This window comes from Atta colombica, unplaced genomic scaffold (genome assembly GCF_001594045.1).
Source record: "Atta colombica isolate Treedump-2 unplaced genomic scaffold, Acol1.0 scaffold274, whole genome shotgun sequence".
In the NCBI taxonomy this organism is placed as follows: Eukaryota; Metazoa; Arthropoda; class Insecta; order Hymenoptera; family Formicidae; genus Atta; species Atta colombica.
Genome location: NW_017259375.1, coordinates 1,704,378 through 1,723,495, shown reverse-complemented (window position 1 = coordinate 1,723,495; position 19,118 = coordinate 1,704,378). Strand labels below are relative to the sequence as shown.

Here is a 19,118-nt window from a genome sequence, read left to right as displayed (position 1 = left end):
GCAACATTTTATACATTAATAAGAAAAATGTATATTAATAATATATCAGAAATATAATAGGAACATATTTATATATTTAAAACGATAAGAATTGATATTATATCGCTGACATGTCCGCGGCATATTTGTCTACATCTCGTTATTGCAGATGCTCTCAGTTCCTTCTATATATTTTCAAGGCACAAGCACTTTCCTATTCAAGGTAGCTCACAACTTGAGTCACATCGCAGGACTGTAATCATTAGAGAAATAAAACTCGATATCAGACGTCTATGCCTGATTAATATATAACTGTATGTACTACATATGTGTGTGTGTGTGTGTGTGTGTGTGTGTGTGTGTATGCGCGCGTGTATGTGCGCGCGTGTGCGCATGCGTGTGTGTGACATTGCAATGTAAGCACAGAGCTGTACATTTATTTTACACGTGAATAATTGAGGGGATTCTTATAAAATTTTTTTTCTTTTATCGAATGGGAAAATTTTTGTACACTTTCGGGTACATATTTCACCCTCACATTCCTGCTATTACACATAAAAAAAATTGCATATATCATATCGCTTATATAACTACATAATATAAAAGGCAGCCAAGGCACAAATTTGGGCGACGCAACAAAGTATATAGTGTTCCATCAATCCTTGAGAGCGTTAAGCTTGAAGTCGAATTCCCATAGACTTCGAAGGAAATTCGAAGGATCGTTTTGAAGATTAGGCACAAAGGCTCAGGCAAGATTGTTTTGTAAAACGGGCATCGCGACTAATCTATAATGATTCAGTTAACAAGGAAATTAAGATGTGATGATAATGTGAAGTATAAGCTATAAGTATAATGTTGCGTATGAGAAACTATTCATATACACATACATCTTATAGTAATGCATCGTGCTCGTTCGAATGTGACAGAGCTCAACATGCTGAAAAGATTTCGCAACACCTATCTAGTCGATTCATCAATGCAGATTATGATTTAAAAGAGATCTGTAATTGTAGTATACATTTCTCGCGATGAAAAGCCGACCAGGTATAATCAGATCACATCTTGCAGAAAGGAACCAATTCGGAGAAAAATTCAGAAATGACCATAAACATATATAATATTTTTCTTATTTTTAAGTTTTATCTTCTAATATAGAATACTGATCGGTTCCTTTGTACAAAATTCGATTAATTCAACCATTTTATCAAACGATAAATTTTCCTTATAGAATGGGCTGAAAATATCTTACATTTTACCCTTTTTTTTGTAGTCGATTATTGTCTCCATCACTTGTGCAATTAGTGCAATTGTACCACATTATGCAATATCGAATAAACATTTTATCGACGTTTATGTTTGTACCAAAAATATCATGTTCGAATTTTACCCAATTATAAGTTTACATCTTATCCTTTTCTTATCTTAAAAAAGCAAATCCCTTACTACTTTTGTCTATTATAGAAAAATTAGAATGTTATTAGCCAAATAAGCTTTGTTCCCCTTCGTACTTTCTTTTGTTTATCATCAAATTTGCCAAATTGAATAGCAAAGAATCACAGCTAGGCACACGTCGGCAAAATCAGTGACAGCAAATGGCAGTGAAATAAGATGGTATATTGTCTATAATTAGGCACTGTTAATATCTGATGTCTCTCTCTCTCTCTCTCTCTCTCTCTCTCTCCCCTCCCCCCCCCTCCTCTCTCTCTAAGACACTCGTAGAATCGATGTGCTTTTGAGATATTTGATTTAAGACTTTGGAAACATGATTAGATACAATAAAAAAATTGCATTTCTCTGATGAAATATCACAGTGCGTAAATTAAACATATTATGCGAATATTTTTTTTGGCACCTTTCATAATGTAAAAAAAGTAACAAACATAATATCAAGCTTAACTCCAATCAATTGATAAACATAACTTTTACTCAAGCAATATAAACTTACTGATGACTTCTTTTTTTATTACACACACACATACATCATTCACACACTTGTATATACGTGTGTACGACAATTTCCATACAGAAATATGTACAGCACATAAAATTTCATATACAATTTGTAACTAAGAAATGGAAGTACGTGTTAATAGCGCCGTTACTTTTTATCGTTACTTTGTTATAGTAATAATAATTTGGTAATAACGTTGCGAATTTTTATAAAGATCATTTTATAAACATCAGAATTGGAAAATTACTTGTAATGGGTTGGAAAACTCATTACTGAAAAAAGTAATTTTTTATCTGTAACTAGTTACTTTTGTTTGTTATTTGTGACGAAAAAACAACTCATCAATGCGTTACAAGTTACTTATTATTTTTTTTCAATAAATAACGCGTAACGGTAATAAGTTACTTTTCAAAGTGACACTTTCCTAACCTTAGTGCAACCTTAGCGTTTAATTAGTTATCATTATAGTCATAAAAAATTGCAAATGATTATTATAAGAAGTAACAGTAAAAGTAACGAGTGATTCTTCCATTCCCTGTTTGTAACACATAAAACTTACCTAATCGTGTACTGTTCTTAGGAATTTTAATACGGAAAGCATCGAATCGCTTGTTGCACAATACAATAATGGAGAAGAGTACAATGCAATGTAATGTACGTAGAGATGAAGCATGCCATGAATAATAAATCTTTCTATAGATTAGTGAGTTTGTTTCAATATATCATTGGACGCAGTTAACTTTTCTTTTAGTCAACGTGAGATCAACGTCCAATATCTTTGAAATAGATTGCATCATTAAAAATTACTCAATAAAAGCTCGCACTATTTTAAATCGTCTAATGAAAATTTTGAATATATCTATATAGACGTAAATGTACTTTAAAGCATACATGTAACTTAACAGACATAATTATTAGATTAATCAAATTAAAAAAAAAAAACAAAATATCTTTTCTTTTCGCTTTCTATAATTCAGAGAACTTATTTTTTTCTTTACAACAATTATAATCATAAGTTTCTTTTTTTCCGCATATCATAATAAATCTTAAAATTGTATCATAATAAATCTTAAAATTTAATTAAAAGACTTTGTTCGTAACTGACAAATATCTCTATAAAAAGTTTTCATATAAAATAAAGTATTAGGCTGATGCATAGATTTGAAAAATATTTCTTTGTGTGTGTGTCGTGTGTGTGTGTGCGCGCGTGCGTGGTGTGTATGCGTGTGTGTCTATATATATATATATATATACACACGCGCGCGCGCGCGCGCGTGTGTGTGTGTGCGCGCGCATGTATGTATGTATGTATATATAATATATAATTCTGTCCTTATATAACAGCCAAAGAGTTTTTATAGCGTCTAAATGTATACGCGGTCACGATAACTCCCAGAGATCGCCATCTTTAAATATTTTTCTTTTGCATAACATTTCTCATGAGTTTTTGTATCTCTTTCGAACATTACATCTCTCGTTCATTTCATTATCATGTTTCTTCTTAGATATTATTTTAATATAAGTATAACATAGGGCAACTTACTGTAACTGTATTTCGTCCGTGCACAGTTTCCGTAATTCTCACATATGTGGCAAATACAGCCTATATTTGAACTTTTAAAAGTGCATCGAGACTAATTGTCTTTTTGTCTTAAAACAAATCTCTATGATGCGTGTACGTTACTTATGAGACAGAACTTATGGCGTTGTGAGGCGGACCCATCTGCGTTAACACTTTGTCCAACCATTGCAAAGGTCCGTGCAAATGTGCTTCGATCCAACAGGGAGTTGAGGTAACATCCTGTCTATGATATTCCGCACCCCATCCCTTCACGAAAGACATTCTAGCAACAAAAATAGTAAATGTAGTTACACATTACTACTATTTTTTATAATAAAAATATCGTGAATGAAATTACCTAATCGTACACATCTTTGTTAATTCATAGACAGCTTCAAAACCATGATTTACGCTTTGCGATAGAAGTTGGGCAAATTCTTGATTGTTAAATATCTTCAATGAACATCCCGGTGGAATTTTACAAACTGTGCTGGGATGAAAGCCATGATGATGATTACAATTCCTAGACTGTACAAATATCGCAGAATCCGAGAGACATTCGGCATAAACTTCTCCGCCGACGTAATACAGATGCACTCCTTTGCCTATGTGCCGCCTCGTATTCTCTATCGTAGAATTTCGATTTACATTAGACAGTTGTCCAAGGCAGAAGCGATCGGAGTTGTTGCTCGGATTTGTAAAGCCGTCAATAATCACGGAGTGCGAATGACAGTGAAATACTTCACCCACTCGACAATTTAGCTCGTAATAAGCGATTGAAGCCCAGTAAGGTGGTTCTTGGTAACACACAGGTGTAGCTGATTCAATTGATGAGCTTGTGTCCATCGGAACTGAGTCCGAGGATGTGGTTTGCCCAGTTTGAGAGCCATCCTCAGGAGGAGAATATGCTGGCGGTGGTGTCTCCGGTAATCCATTGGTACCATATGGACTCTGAGGATTCGGCAAAGTCGTGCTCCCTGGACTGGGCACGGAACCGACAGAGGACATAGGTGACGTTGGATTAACACCACTCGTAGAACCAGCATTGAAACCGCTAGATGTATAGGACACGTTATGTGGCATGCTTGGATCGGCTAATTGCTGAAATGGCAACAGAGAATGGCCGGGAGCATATTCCGAGTGTCTAGGAACCAACACCGGTGGCAGTACCGGGCTCTCCACCCTTTTGTAATGATAAGGATTAATGCAGACTTCCTTCTGCTTGGCAGAAAACGGAAACTGACACAAGTCCAGTGGTTTCAATTCGTGATGTGACTGGAGATCTGGCCAGCGCCAGACTCTACAGTATATCACATGTGGCAAGCCCTTACGATGCGAAACCTGCAATCTACCATCTAAGCTTCTAGGAATAGTCACGCATTTACTTGGCGTTCCAGGGCAGCTCAGTGCTCGTTCCAGTTCTTCGATCGCGCCTTTGCGCTTCTTCAGTTTCTTCACTAACGAATCCACTGCTTTTTCAGCCCATTTCTCCTCCTCATCACCTTGCTTCCAGCCGAGTAATTTTTTCACAGCGGGACTGGTGAATGAAAATAAGCTGTTTAATGAAGACATAGGTCCAGAACTCGAAGCTCCTTCTTCATCATCCATATTTGAAAGGTGATGTATCAATTAGGTGTAGTGAGTATGCATAATATTCCTGTCTACTATCTATCTATAAAAAAAAAATCTTCGTCAGCAATCTGAAATCACACAGAGGCAATACTTTTTTTAATTTCTTTCGATTCATAATATCTGAAATAAAATCTGAAAAATTGAATAATTTTATCTTGAATTATAGTTGATTTTAGCTACAAGTTAATTTATTCTTTCTCTTGAATTAAAAAAAAAGAACTTGAATATGCAATTTTTTTAAATGTCAACAAACTTTAATTTTTTAAAATTACAAAATAAGTAAATAAGTTAAAAAAATACATTCAATAAAAAAAATATTCATAAATGTAATGATATTAATTCGTCTATTATTCTGTTTATATTGTGATTTTAAATTCTATCTTAACTATCGATTAAATTTGTCTTTCAAAAAAATATTGGACGAAGCGCGATTTCATCGGTCTTCAATCCTTTTTGCGATGTTATTTTTACAGGAATGTGAGTTTTAGCATGTCTCCTCCCACTACTATATCAATTCAGTGACAAAAAACAAAATTCCATAAATATTGTCTCTTTTTCAAATAGAAATAGCGAGTTCCGAGATGGAGTACTTTGTGTGATATTTCGAATACATCAGTCGTTTATTTTATTTGACATAAATTATGAATAGTAATTACAGAAATGTCGTTAATTCAATTGAATATCAATAATTCATTAATTTTGAGGAAACATGCACTCGGAATTCCGGATATGCTCTGTTTCCCGCTTTCGTTACTTATTTAATAAAACGTCGTGCGTCAGTGAATTCACGTTTTGCGGGTGTGGATGACGCGTTTTCAAACGAGTGCGAACGTCGAACACATCATCGCAGCGAAAAGAGGGGAAAAAAAGGAGAGAAGAACCTGACGCGCCGGAAGCACGCGCCGGGACTACACCCTTCCCTGAATCGGCGTGCGGGAGCATCGCGCTCACCGATAAGATCAGAGCACAGACCTTTGCATAACGTACAATGCACAAACTATAAGACAACTTATGACTGAGTTCAATAGAAAAAGCAATTCTACAATTGTTGTAAAGTTGCAAGATTCTTCAGGTCTGCTTGCGTTGTTTGCACTTTTTGCACTCATTATCACTTTCTTACTCTTCAACGCTAGAATATGTTTATCTCATTTTAAATTTGAGAGACTTCAAGCAAGACAAATAGACCTTTTAAAAGGATTGACTATTGTCCTCAATTCCTTGCTAGATTCAAATATAAAACCGATCATAGAAAGATTCTTACAACAGTTGTAAAGATACTTCTTTTCCTGAACACAGCCAATTAATGAAAGTCTTGCCCTTTCATGAAACGAAGAATTGTTCGATCGATTCTCTTATACTTTACGAAAAGTTCCGATGTTCCGACGATACGCGCCTCCGCCCGCAACATCTCGTTCACTTACGCACTGCCTAGCGATTCAACATTGTTTTTTTACCACTGTCTCCCACTCTTGCCGCCTATCGTCCATCGACGCCACGCTCTCGCCATTACGATCTCGCGCCCAGCGCAAAAAGCGTTCGCAGGGATTATCGATTGCACTGTTCGACTGCCGAGGCTGGCTGGCCGCAGGCGCGAGTCAACCGATAGACAATTCCGTGAAACGGTGACGATGTCGGGAGATCGATCTCGAATCAATGTCACACCGTGACGCATCGCCATCCCGCGCTGCTACGCCTACGATCCTTCACCGTTGCCATTCTGGCAACGTTCGAGCGCCAACTATTCACGACGACGACAATCGGACGACGACGAAACGCGGATTTGATGCTCCAAATTTCGAACGGCCGACTCGCAGAGACGTAACGAACACTTCGTCTCGTTCCACGAAATGTGTAAATAGTCTTGAAACGGTCCGATCGATTATTTGATTCTCGTTAGTTCCGCAGCGATATGAACACACATGTTCATCTCACACGCGACGATAATGCACGAATCGATGTTTACTCGGAGGATCACGCCAACAGCAACGGCCAAAGCGATGCGCTTTCGCTTATTGCCGTTCACAACGCTGCGTCTGAATCCATGTTTGTTCAGTCGGGCCAATCGCGTTCTAAAGTCTAAAGATGCCTTTGCATTAGTCCGTATCTACAATAGCTGCGTTCGGCAATGCAAATCTGAAGCATCGGAGTGCTCTTTTTCTACAGTACACGTGACATGTGCTATAATATAAGAGCACTCCGACGCATCAGATTTCCATTACCGAACGCAGCTAATAGGTTTATATACCCAACAATATCTCACGCATCTATGATACTCGCGGTCGCATATCAATTTTCGTAACAAGGACTGTGGTCAAAGTCTCTCTACAAATGCTTTGAAGCATTTGATGGACCAATTAGAAGAAATAATTTTATGAACTGACCAATTAAAAACCGCTTCAATGCGTTTGCAACATCGCGTTGACGTATTCCAAATTCGTTGCGGTAAAGCGTCTAGTTCTAAATCTAATTCTAAGAACTCAACGTTGTTTGTTCGTCGTGTAAACTATGTAATAAGTTTCTATGAGATAAGTTACTTTCGTAATACTTTTCTTACGACGCATTCACCATGCGCAGGACTACTAAATTCACGAGCACTGCGAGTGTCGAGAATCGAAACTTAACTCGAAACCTAAAATCGGTCCATATTTCGTAGACTGGCTAGACTAAGTGGACAGAAATGTGATTGGATAATTTTCTTTATACATATGGTTATGCGGCTATGTAAGTTGTGTGGAATGGCCTTAGGACTGGTTGTTTCATCTTTTGGTAAATTTTACCTGTTAGGTAAGTAGCAAGATTATCCAATCATGCGTGGATTACCAGATTTACCTCACAGATAAAATTTACCAAATGATGAAACAACCGGCCCTTAATCATTTAAATTTAACAGATACGCGAATTTTCATAAGCGCCGAGAGTCTTTAATAGTATCTCGTCGGTGCTGCAAAAAAAAATTGTAATTTTTCTGCAATATATAGGATATTGTAGCTTGACAAGTATGCATATTTATTTATGAAATACTTATATAATAAAAAAATCATGAATTTAAAAATGTATTAGCCAAATATTTATGTTAATAATCACATATTTATATTAATTGTCGATAATTGTCAGCGTTCTTCAATTACTTCCGGATCTTTTTTATATGGATGAAAATTTGTCCTGAATTGGCGGTCATTAATAATATCTGGTCGGTGATATTAATATTGGGCGAGTTCGAAACGGCCATAGGCATGCTTACAGAGCGATTGTATATGATTGGTTGGATCTATAAGTAACAATTATGTTCATTTGCTTGGCGAGCAGCTCAGCAAACGAGAATGGATTAAAATGGATTAGAAATTTTTTTCTATCCGATGTGTATTTTAAATAGCGAATACATTTTTTTAATTTAATTGGATTCAATTGGATTCAATTGGATTGAAAAACTGTATTTCCTATTTAAAATTTTGAATTGAACAGTATTCACAATTGTGTTTTGCAAAGAAAAAGCCATTATTTTTAGATAGGGATATCCATGCAATTCCTATAAATGAATAAAAATGTACTCAGAATTGAAAAGCATTCATTTCGTGAATCAATATTTCTGAAAATCTGAATCCATTTCTATTCATTTCAATCCATTCTCGTTTGCTATTCTCTTTGTAGTTCCCTCGAGGCTAATCACTTTGTTTTAACTTAAACGTATCCATTGTTTTCATTGTGCTGCATTGTATTATACTACAATGGCTGTCGGGAATTCCCACTGATATTAATCAAAAGAATTTTTCTGCCTGGCGAAGAAGAGAAAGAAGGGGTTTCTGGGAACATCGTTATATTTTATATGAGCTTGCCTTGTCAGTTAGTACGATTACGATCCAGAAGAAGATTGAAGGCTGTGTAGGAACGATGCATATTGTTCGATTGATTAGTTTGAGTACTTTATAATCGCATCGTGAATCTTTACGCGTGAATAATTTTCACGGAAAAAGAGAATTTGTGCGCGACAGATTTAATAATATCAAGCAATATTAAGGTAATGTATATTCATGCATAATCGCGCGCAAATTTCGGAAGTCGACTTGACCCCAATCTCGAATGTGTTCTTTATAGTTCAAGTGTTGTAACATCTAAAATTTTTGAAATTGTGACAGATTTGAAACCTTAACGAAATCTGATCGTATTAACTTCTAAAGTCTTTTTCTCAGAAGGCAGGTGCCATTAAGTGTAATAAAGTATAATAAAAAAATAAGAGCATAATGTGTGGAAAGCGTTACTTGCCGTTCGTCATAATTTCCTGGTCTTCACCAAAATATTTCTTATTAATTCCATTTCAGTGCAGATCAAATTTACAGTATTTTCCATTAAAAAAGTAAAGATTTATTGAATAGAAGCTGGAATGAAATAAGCACAGTTAACCCAGTAAACGAGAATGGATTAAAACTTTTTTAATGCTTACTTTAAATTTATGGATTGAATAGATTGAAATGGATTAGATCCGAGCTGACACTAATTTAATATTCGAAAAAAAAAACATTCATATTTAAGGGTTACAAATTTTATTCCTAAGACATTTATAATAATTATACCTGATATTAACTATTGTACTTTAAATTGATATTAAAAAAAAACATACCATAGTGGGATTTGAATCTTGGATCTCTGGATTATAAATCTTCTACGTTACTCGTTATACCACTTTTTCAATTGATAAATGTGTTATTCATTCTCTACTTCAATTACATTACAATGAGACAACATTGGGTAAGTGTCAGATCTAATCTCGCTTGCCAATGTCGCGCGCTGTGATCAACGTAATATTCGGGCTGTGTTCAATTTAGTTTGTGAGTTCACATCGATTATTCATTTTACTTCTAATCAAAGAGAAAAGAAGATAGCTCAATTATTTTTACGTAACTTTTTTGAACTTAGTTGGATTAAAATGAAAAATTTCGTACTTTCAATTTTGAATAACTTAAGTAACATTTATGATTTATTTTTAAATGAAAACTTTTTATTCAATTAGATTGAAAAACTACATTTCATATTCAAAATATTGAGCAGTATTCACGATGCACAGAAATGGCTGATGTTATTTTTAAATTCAACTGAATTGAAAAACTGTATTTCCTATTCATAATTTTGAATTGAGTAGTATTCATGATGCACATACAAAATACTATAATATTTTTAGATTGAAAAGTATAGAAATACTCTATGCCATTCCTATAAATAAATAAAAATGCATTAAAGATTAAAAAGAAATAGATATTTGTTTCATGCAATTCTTATAAATGAATAAAAAGGCATTCAGGATTGAAAAGGATTTATTTTAACATTTCAGACATTCATCTGTATTTCTGAAAATCTGAATCCATTTTAATCCATTCTCGTTTGCTGGGAAATACATCTTCGACATATAAGTTTAAAGAATTAATTCTATGCAGCATTAATTCTTCGGTGGAAATTAGACCTCTTATGAACTGATAAGTTACAAATAGCAAAAGACCCATTACTGGGGCATAAGAAGGAAAATGAGATAGAACATGTGATGCAATACTCAGATTTTCAATAATGATTCATTGTGTTATATTATTATATCCTTTCTGAAAAACATCAAATATTTTGCTTTCTTATTTTTGTATGATTATTTTCATAAGCACGTATATTATCAAAAATCATCTTTTATCCACATTTTATCCACAATTATTGCTTGCTACAACTTTGGACTTCTTGATTAAACACACCACCACATTTAAATAAAAAACACCTTGGTCTATGCCATGTTTTTGTCCTGAATCATTTTAGTATTATATTGAAAAACATATATATTTAATATATTTATTAATAATGATGTCAAAAGGAATTTGATTATCGACAGCTGAAAGAAGTGCATTTACAGTTGCATTTATTTTTAAAATTTTTTTATTTGCATTATCCAGAAAATTTATATCTTTTTTTAACATTAAAAATTCCTTCTTTTGATGATATAGATTAAAAGATTGCTCTGTTTTAAATTTTTAAATCCATTCATCTTTAAAACTGAATTTTAATTATTTTATAAAATCGTATGTGATGCATTTGATAATATAGATTTTTTAATCATTGTATGGAGTCTGTTACTGATATGTATTTTGAAATTGTGATGGAAAGAAAACATGTTCAAAATGTCTTGAAAAGTCCTGATAGATTATTTTGTCTGAGTCTAGTTAAAACAGAAAGTACAAGGAAAAAAAAATATATGGTTATTCTTTAATATATTTAAAAATCAGCCTGGAATTCAATTAATATTTATTTAATCAATAAGTTTCTGCAGTATTAATCAAAGTAATTATTAAAAATTTATAAGATAAAAGAGATTATATTAAGAAAAATCAAAAAAACGAAAAATTATTAATAAAACATTAAAATTTATGTATAATTATACAGTAATAAATAAATAAATTTATTAATATTCAAATGTTCGTGATCACTTTTCATCCCGTGTATTGCAAAAGGAAACCAAACGCTAAGTGAACAAAAAGTTTGTTTCAATGCATTTTTAGATGACGCGTAGAAGAATTTTTAGATTTACCGGAAAGAAGCATAGTGATCGGCCATCCAAGGTGGCTTCTCCTGTAGCTGAAACGGAGGTTGAGATTATTTGCCTTATCTGGAAGTATCGCCTAGATTATGAAAATCCATTTATTCGAAATGAAAAAGAATATTAGTTTTCTCAATGTTGCATTTGAAGCTGCCTTTTAGATCTTAAAAAATATCAAAGTCATGTATTTATTTGCTTCCTCTGTATTGTCGGTAAACACATCGTGTCATTTAATATGTTTAAATGCCGTTATTATCAAAGATAAGATTCAATAGATAATGGCTGCAAATATTGCTGAACTTTGTAATAACGAAATTATAAACAGTTTATATACGATAATGGATTTTCCTAATCGATAAACTTTTTAGTAGTTAAGACTTTTACAGTATATATTTGTATTATATTTTTTTTAACGCTTCCATGGGTATTCATGGAAGTTGTATGTTTTTTGGGTTGTCTCTGTGATCCATTGTTAAAGTGCAAACGTTTCGTGAACAGTTCACTTCAGTATCAGACTCCTTGTTCTGATAAAGTGAAATGCAATGTTTAAAAAATGACATTTTAATAACATTGTTACACAAAATAAAAATCCAAATGTCACCAGGTATTTCCTTCAGTTTTTTTGGACGCTGAATACGAATCTGATTTTTAAATTGTTCTACCATGATATAGTTTTGAGAAATTGCTAGTTAAAATTGAAAAAAGTTCTTTTGAAATATTTTGTATATTATAACGATATAGTGAGATGTTGAAGTTTTATTACAATCAAAATAAAATACATTCTTAGGCTTTTTCCTCTTCAAGAAGAATTTTTAGCTATCAAAATTTAGTACTGATTACGGTTAATGAAATATTGATAATAAAATATGGAGTTTGTTATAGAAAAACTTTGAATTAAATGATTTATTAAATAGCTTCTAATTATTTTTAATTTTATTTATTTTTAATTTTATTTATTTTTGAACTTATGGAATTTTTTTTTATAAATTAAATATGAGTTCGATATCAAAATTGACAAATTTAAAATTTTGAAAGACTTCTATACAAAAAAATTTTCACAATACGACTATAGTTTAAGCGTTTTGGCATTCGCCATATTGAATACACAATTTTGAATTTGGCAATTATAATATCGGACTTGTATTTAACGGTTTAAGAAATCCTTAAATTTGAACATAATAGAAAATTTTTTAGTAAATTGTTAATGATAACAATTTACTATTTGGTAAAAAATTGACAGCTTTTTGACAACAAATTTTATATTTAATCGTGAATATCATTAATTATAATCGACAAACTACAAATTCCTGTTGAGGGCTAAAAAGCCTAAGAATGCATTTCATTTTGCAATAAACTTTTCTAGCATGTTATGTATATATTGTAGTTATAATATGCACATAAAGTATCTGAAAAAAATCTCTCTTTACAACTTTAACTGCAAATTTCTCAAAACTGTGACATGATGGAGCAATTTGAAAATCGAATTCAGAGTAAACTATAAGAAATGATTTGTCTCATTCCAGGCTTCGAAAAAAGTTATTTTTTGTCGAACTTTGTAATGGAGTTAGAGACAACTTGCAAAATATACAGCTCTTTTATGTTTGTCTCTCGAATCTTAGAACTTTAATGAAGTAATCCGTAATATGTTCCATAATGGCATTACATAGGGTGGTACTATTAAGTATTGTAATAGATTTTAAAGAAAAATTTCTTCTTTATACAAATTTAAGGCAAAAACTTTATATGTCTGAAACTATTAGTTTAGAGATACGATGTCAAAGTTGAAAAAAAAATTCATTTTCAAAGTTTTAAAAATTCCTTGCATTATTTTGATGACTTGAGAAACTTTGCATATGTTTAAAGTTTCATTAAAGTAATTCGAGTTGTTTTCGCAATATGTGGAAAAAACCGAAATTTTTCCTTCAATTTTAACATCGTATATCTTTGAATCTAAGCCTTTTCGAATATATATGATCATTTGGAATTTACGTTTTGAATTTATGTAAGAAATCAAATCTTAGAGTACTTAGTAGCTACCTTATAGAGATATTCTTAAATTATCATAGACATATTATAAAATTATCATAAACTGCAAAAGAGAGAGGAGACATAAGTAAACTTTTGTTGTAGACTCCTTTGCAAACAGCGCAGAAATATAAGAATGCAGGAAATGTACGTTTCACATTGGGAAAATATAATGAAGCCATTGCTCAATATAATAAAGCAATCGACATTTGTCCAAAGGAAAGTGTGGATGATCTCGCGATTTTTTATCAGAACAGAGCGGCTGCATATGAACAATTAGTAATAAAATTGAAGCATAACATGAAAATTTACTTAAATTTATTGATGAAATTAATGTGGTGTAAGTGTCTATGCAACTATAATTATAATTTACAGAAAAGATATAATAGCGTGAAGGCAGATTGTACAAAAGCGTTAGAATTGAATCCAAAATACATGAAAGCTCTGCTACGTCGGGCACGTATTTTGGAGCAATTAGGAGATTTTGAAGCAGCTTTGAAGGATATTACTACTGCCTGCATTCATGAAAACTTTTCTGATCAAGCTTCCCTTTTAAAAGCACAAATGATCTTGGAAAAGCTTGGTGAGTTACAAATTAAAAGTATTTAATATCAAATACTATTCACGGCAAAGTAGAATAAGAATTAAAAAATAACGCAAAGAAATTTTAAGACTTACAATTAAAATTATTTTTAGTGGAACAACATTTCCCGAAGAAATCGATACACATATCTTTTATGCCAACTACACTTGTTATCGAAATATATTATATTAGATCTTTCTCTAAAGATCCAATACTTTCAAGACTTGAATATCCAGAAAATATTCCAGAGTAAGTATAGGCAAGATTTTTGTGTAATTAGACTTTTAATTTTTTGCATTTGTTACCAGATTTATCAAGAAACCATTACAAGCATTAAAAAATAGGGAATATCATAATATAATATCGCTGTGCACAGAAATCATTGAAAGTCCTAAATTTGATATATTACCTCCCTCCAAATTAGAAGTGCTATTATTAAGGGCTACATTTTACTTCATTTGGCATGATTACAATGCTGCAATCCACGATCTTAAAGTTATTTTGTCTAGCGAAGATGTACGTGATAACATAAGGGTAAACGCCTTAATAAAAAGAGCCTGTATATACCTAGAAATTGGGACTCCAGAAATGGCTTTCAACGACTTTGAATTAGCCCTTATGATAAATCCAAGTTGTAGCGATATCTACTATCATAGAGGACTGGTATTACTAATTTGATCATATTTTTTTATTACACACATGTAGATTCATTATTATGAAGCATCGTAACAATATTATTTTATTATTTAAGGCATATAAGAAAATAGGAGAGCTAGACAAAGCTAAGTGCGATTTTGAAAAAGCCGTTGAATACAATCCAAACTTCAGTATGGCACACATGCAAAAATGGTACGCAAATTATCAGTTTGCATCGTTGAACGGAAATATATATTTAGTCGAAATTACTGTGAGAAACATTGAGAAAGCTATCGCTAAGTACTCAAATTCTCCTGAATGTGTATGTTATTATGTTTTATACGCTGAGGTACATATAATTACCTATAATTTTGAAAGAAAAAAATTAAAATTACGAAAATAATGATAGTGATAAAGCATTATTATGTCGTACACATTTTAATTTATTGGTGGAATTTTCAATCTTTATAGATAATGTTCAAAACTCAACAGTATCAAAAGGCTGATATTTATTTTGTTAAAGCAATAGAAAAAGATCCGGATTGTGCTATTGTTTATCTGCTATTATGGAACTGTAATCTTATTAACATTGAGAAATACGTGATCAAAGCATTAAAATCCGATACATGCTCTGTTGAAGGCAAGCTTAGAGGTTTTGAAGTATTAAGAATAATCGAAATAGAACGGTATGTTTTCAATATAATTTTTTCTTACAATTATTGTACATAATTATTGTACATAATTTTCAAAAGAGACCATTTGTAATTATGTATGTTGCTTACATAAAGAATCTGATTTTAATGAAAATATTTCGAATCCACTTTTTCTTTCAGAGGGAATATAGAAGAAGCAGTAAGATTAACTAATATGGCTTTAATATTCTGTCGTACATTCAGGGAACTACTATACATGTATAATGAGGACCCTACAAAAATATTTCTTGATACAAAGCTTCGATTTACGCAAATCGTTCATTTCCTTCGGTCATATTCTCGATTCATTGATATACAAAATGCGGAGGAATTCGACAAACATATTCCCATTGACAGCGATGGATCATTCAAAGTGCTTTCTCCTGCAACCGAATCGGAGGTTAAGATAGCATGCCTTATATGGAATCGTTTTCCATTGACTGCAAAAATACAACCAGCAAACGAGAATGAATTGAAATGAATTGAAATGAATTCAGATTTTCAGAAATATTGATTCACGAATGTTAAAATGAATGCTTTTCAATTCTAAATGCATTTTTATTCATTTATAGGAATTGCATGGAATATATCTCTATGCCTTTCAATCTAAAAATAATATTAGCTTTTTTGTGCACAAAAACACAATTGTGAATACTATTCAATTCAAAATTTTGAATATGAAATGCAGTTTTTCAATCCAATTGCATCCAACTGAATTCAATTGAATCCAATTAAATCCAAAAAAAAGTATTCGCTATTTAAAATACGCATTCGGATAGAAAAAAATTTCAATCCATTTTAATCCATTCTCGTTTGCTGAGCATTTATCCGAAATTCACAATCCGAGAGGATTTTTAATTTCAGATAAATCCTCTTACGATTATTACGTCCGCTTCTTGAATTCCAAAAATATCAAAATAATAGATTTATTATTTCCTTTTCTTAATGTATTTGCTAATTGATAACTATAGCTATATTTGTCATTAATATCTCAAAATATCGTTATCACGAGCGACAATCTTCAGTAAATAATATATTATTTGCAAACACTCTGAACTTAATAAGATTTTGAAATGCGCAGTATAAGATATATAGATTTATATCTTAGAATTTCAATAACTTGGGGCGTTTTCCGTAATGATATTATATATGTCTATAAACTTATTATAAACATTATAAACAAAAAGATAGTACTTTAATGACAAATGCAAGTGAATTCTTTTGTTTTAGACTCCTTTACAAAAAGCGCAAAAGTATGAAAACGAAGGAAATATATATTTCAAAACGCAAAAATATAATGAAGCCATAACTCAATATACTAAAGCAATCGACATTTGTCCCAAGGAGAATAAGAATGAACTCGCGACTTTTTATCAAAATAGAGCGGCTGCGTATGAGCAGTTGGTAATAAGATATTTGTAATGTAATATTCATAATAAACTTAATATAAAAAATTTGATTTCAATTGATTGTCGAAAGTTGTCGATGATATATGAATCATTGTGTGTACAATTGTTGCAATTCACAGAAAAAATATAGCTCCGTAAAGGCAGATTGTACAAAAGCGTTGGAACTAAATCCAAAATATATTAAAGCTGTGCTATGTCGAGCACGTGTATTGGAGCAAATAGGGGATTTGGAAGCAGCATTGAAGGATATGACTACCGTATGTATTTACGAAGAGTTTTCTCATCCTATTTTCCTTGTAAAGGTAGAAATAATCTTGAAAAAACTTGGTGAGTTATATATTAAAAGCACTTTGTATTAAGTAAAAGTTATTCAAATTAGAACAAGATTTGGAACATAACAGAAATTTAATTATTTGCAATGAAAATTGTTTTTAGTGAAACAACATGCTTATGAAAATTGGATAAACAAAAAGTTATTTATGCCAAATAAGCTTTCCATCGAATACTGTATTATATCTTATTCTAAAGATCCAGTATTTTCTAAACTTCGATGTCCAGAAAATATTCCAGAGTAAGTATAGGCAGAAGACTGTTTTTGTGATTATTTACTTTTTAATGTGTTTGTTATTAGATTTTTCAAAAAGCCATTACAAGCGTTAAAAGATGCGAAATATGATGATGTAATACCGTTGTGTACGGAAATTATTGAAAGTCCGGAATTTAATACATTACCTTCAACTAAACTAGAGGTGTTATTATTACGAGCTACATTTTACTCACTTTTGGGCAAATACAGTCCTGCATTCCAAGACTTAGAATGTATATTGAACATTGAATATGCATCCGATGATGTAAAGATAAACGCTTTGTTAAAGAGAGCGAACTTACATCTAAAATTCATGGATCTAGACATGGCCTTCATGAATTTCGAATTGGCTATTAATATAAATCCGCATTATAGCGATATTTATTATCACAGAGGACAGGTATTAAGCACATTATTGAGCATATTTTTATTGCATGCATATAAATGTACATATAAAATAATGTAACATTTTGTAATTTCAGGTATATATGAACATGGGCAAACTAAACAAAGCTAAACACGATTTTGAAAAAGCTCTTGAATACAATCCAAACTTTAGCATAGCATGCATACAAAAATGCTATACAGATTATCGTATTGCGATGTTAAATAAAGATGTAAGATTAGTCGAAGAGGCTGTAAGAGCTTTCGAAAAAATTTTCGAAAAATATACAAATCTTTCTGAATGTACATTTTGTTATCAATATTATTGTAAGGTATATACAATTACTTATAATTTTTTAAGAAAGATAATTAGAATAACAAAGAGGTGATAGTAATAAATTATTATTATTTACATTTTGATTATTAAAATTTTCAAAAAAATTTTAGATGATGTCCGAAACTCTACAGTACCAGAAAGCGCATATTTATTTTACTAAAATAATAAAGAAATATCCGAAGGACACATCTATGTCTTCAATTTATCTGCACAGAGCCTATTTGCAATTTAATTGGAGCAGTTATTCTAATAAAGCTGTGGAATACCTTAAGAAAGCGATAGAATTGGATGAAAAATGCAGTTTTGCGTATAAATTATTAGGATTGATCGAAATGAAAAGGTACGTTTTCAATCGTTTCTCGTAATTATTATAAAATTTTCTGAATAAACCTTGTAATCATACATATTAACTTACATAAAGAAAGTTGTTTTAATGAAAATATTCTGAATTCATTTTTTACATTTAGAGGAAACATAGAAGAAACAATAAGATTGTTTGATAAAGCTTTAGTATACTGTCATACATTTGAGGAACTGCTACACCTATACTACTTGAGAGACACAGCAAGAATAGATCTTAATGTCAAGAATCAATTCGGGGACAAGTATTTCCGTTTTTTCAGTCTTGGATTGTTGTTATCTGCGAAAGACGGAAGTCGAGGGTTTGCTTATGATTTTATGTTATGATACAAGCGTAGTATCAGTGTTGTAATATATACAATAACTATTTGTTGTAATATATACAACAACAAATAGTTATTGTATATATATATATATATAC

General features: G+C 31.8%; 2 protein-coding genes across 4 annotated transcripts; one reads left to right on the top strand and one right to left on the bottom strand.

Moving 5' to 3' along the window:
- Positions 1 to 3,211: 3,211 nt before the first annotated feature.
- On the bottom strand, positions 3,212 to 7,054 carry LOC108689637 (protein mothers against dpp). Of its 3 annotated transcripts, none has more exons than XM_018196492.1 (3): positions 6,578 to 7,054; positions 3,850 to 5,191; positions 3,212 to 3,774 (listed from the first exon to the last, which is right to left on the bottom strand). In XM_018196492.1, the coding sequence occupies exons 2-3, from the start codon at positions 5,097 to 5,099 to the stop codon at positions 3,615 to 3,617; spliced, it is 1,410 nt and encodes a 469-aa protein (XP_018051981.1). In that variant the 5' UTR covers positions 5,100 to 5,191; positions 6,578 to 7,054; the 3' UTR covers positions 3,212 to 3,614. The 3 variants fall into 3 exon arrangements, with proteins under 3 accessions (XP_018051981.1, XP_018051983.1, XP_018051982.1); XM_018196494.1 differs by having other exon boundaries at positions 3,850 to 5,163; XM_018196493.1 differs by lacking the exon at positions 6,578 to 7,054 and adding an exon at positions 6,385 to 6,410.
- A 1,929-nt stretch (positions 7,055 to 8,983) lies between these two features.
- LOC108689639 lies at positions 8,984 to 19,072 on the top strand. Its single transcript, XM_018196496.1, has 16 exons — positions 8,984 to 9,138; positions 11,648 to 11,734; positions 13,816 to 13,989; positions 14,086 to 14,293; positions 14,407 to 14,542; positions 14,602 to 14,956; positions 15,045 to 15,278; positions 15,401 to 15,615; positions 15,763 to 16,021; positions 16,852 to 17,025; positions 17,150 to 17,357; positions 17,466 to 17,601; positions 17,662 to 18,016; positions 18,099 to 18,332; positions 18,448 to 18,677; positions 18,805 to 19,072. The coding sequence occupies exons 2-16, from the start codon at positions 11,648 to 11,650 to the stop codon at positions 19,022 to 19,024; spliced, it is 3,225 nt and encodes a 1,074-aa protein (XP_018051985.1). The 5' UTR covers positions 8,984 to 9,138; the 3' UTR covers positions 19,025 to 19,072.
- The last annotated feature ends 46 nt before the right edge of the window (positions 19,073 to 19,118 follow it).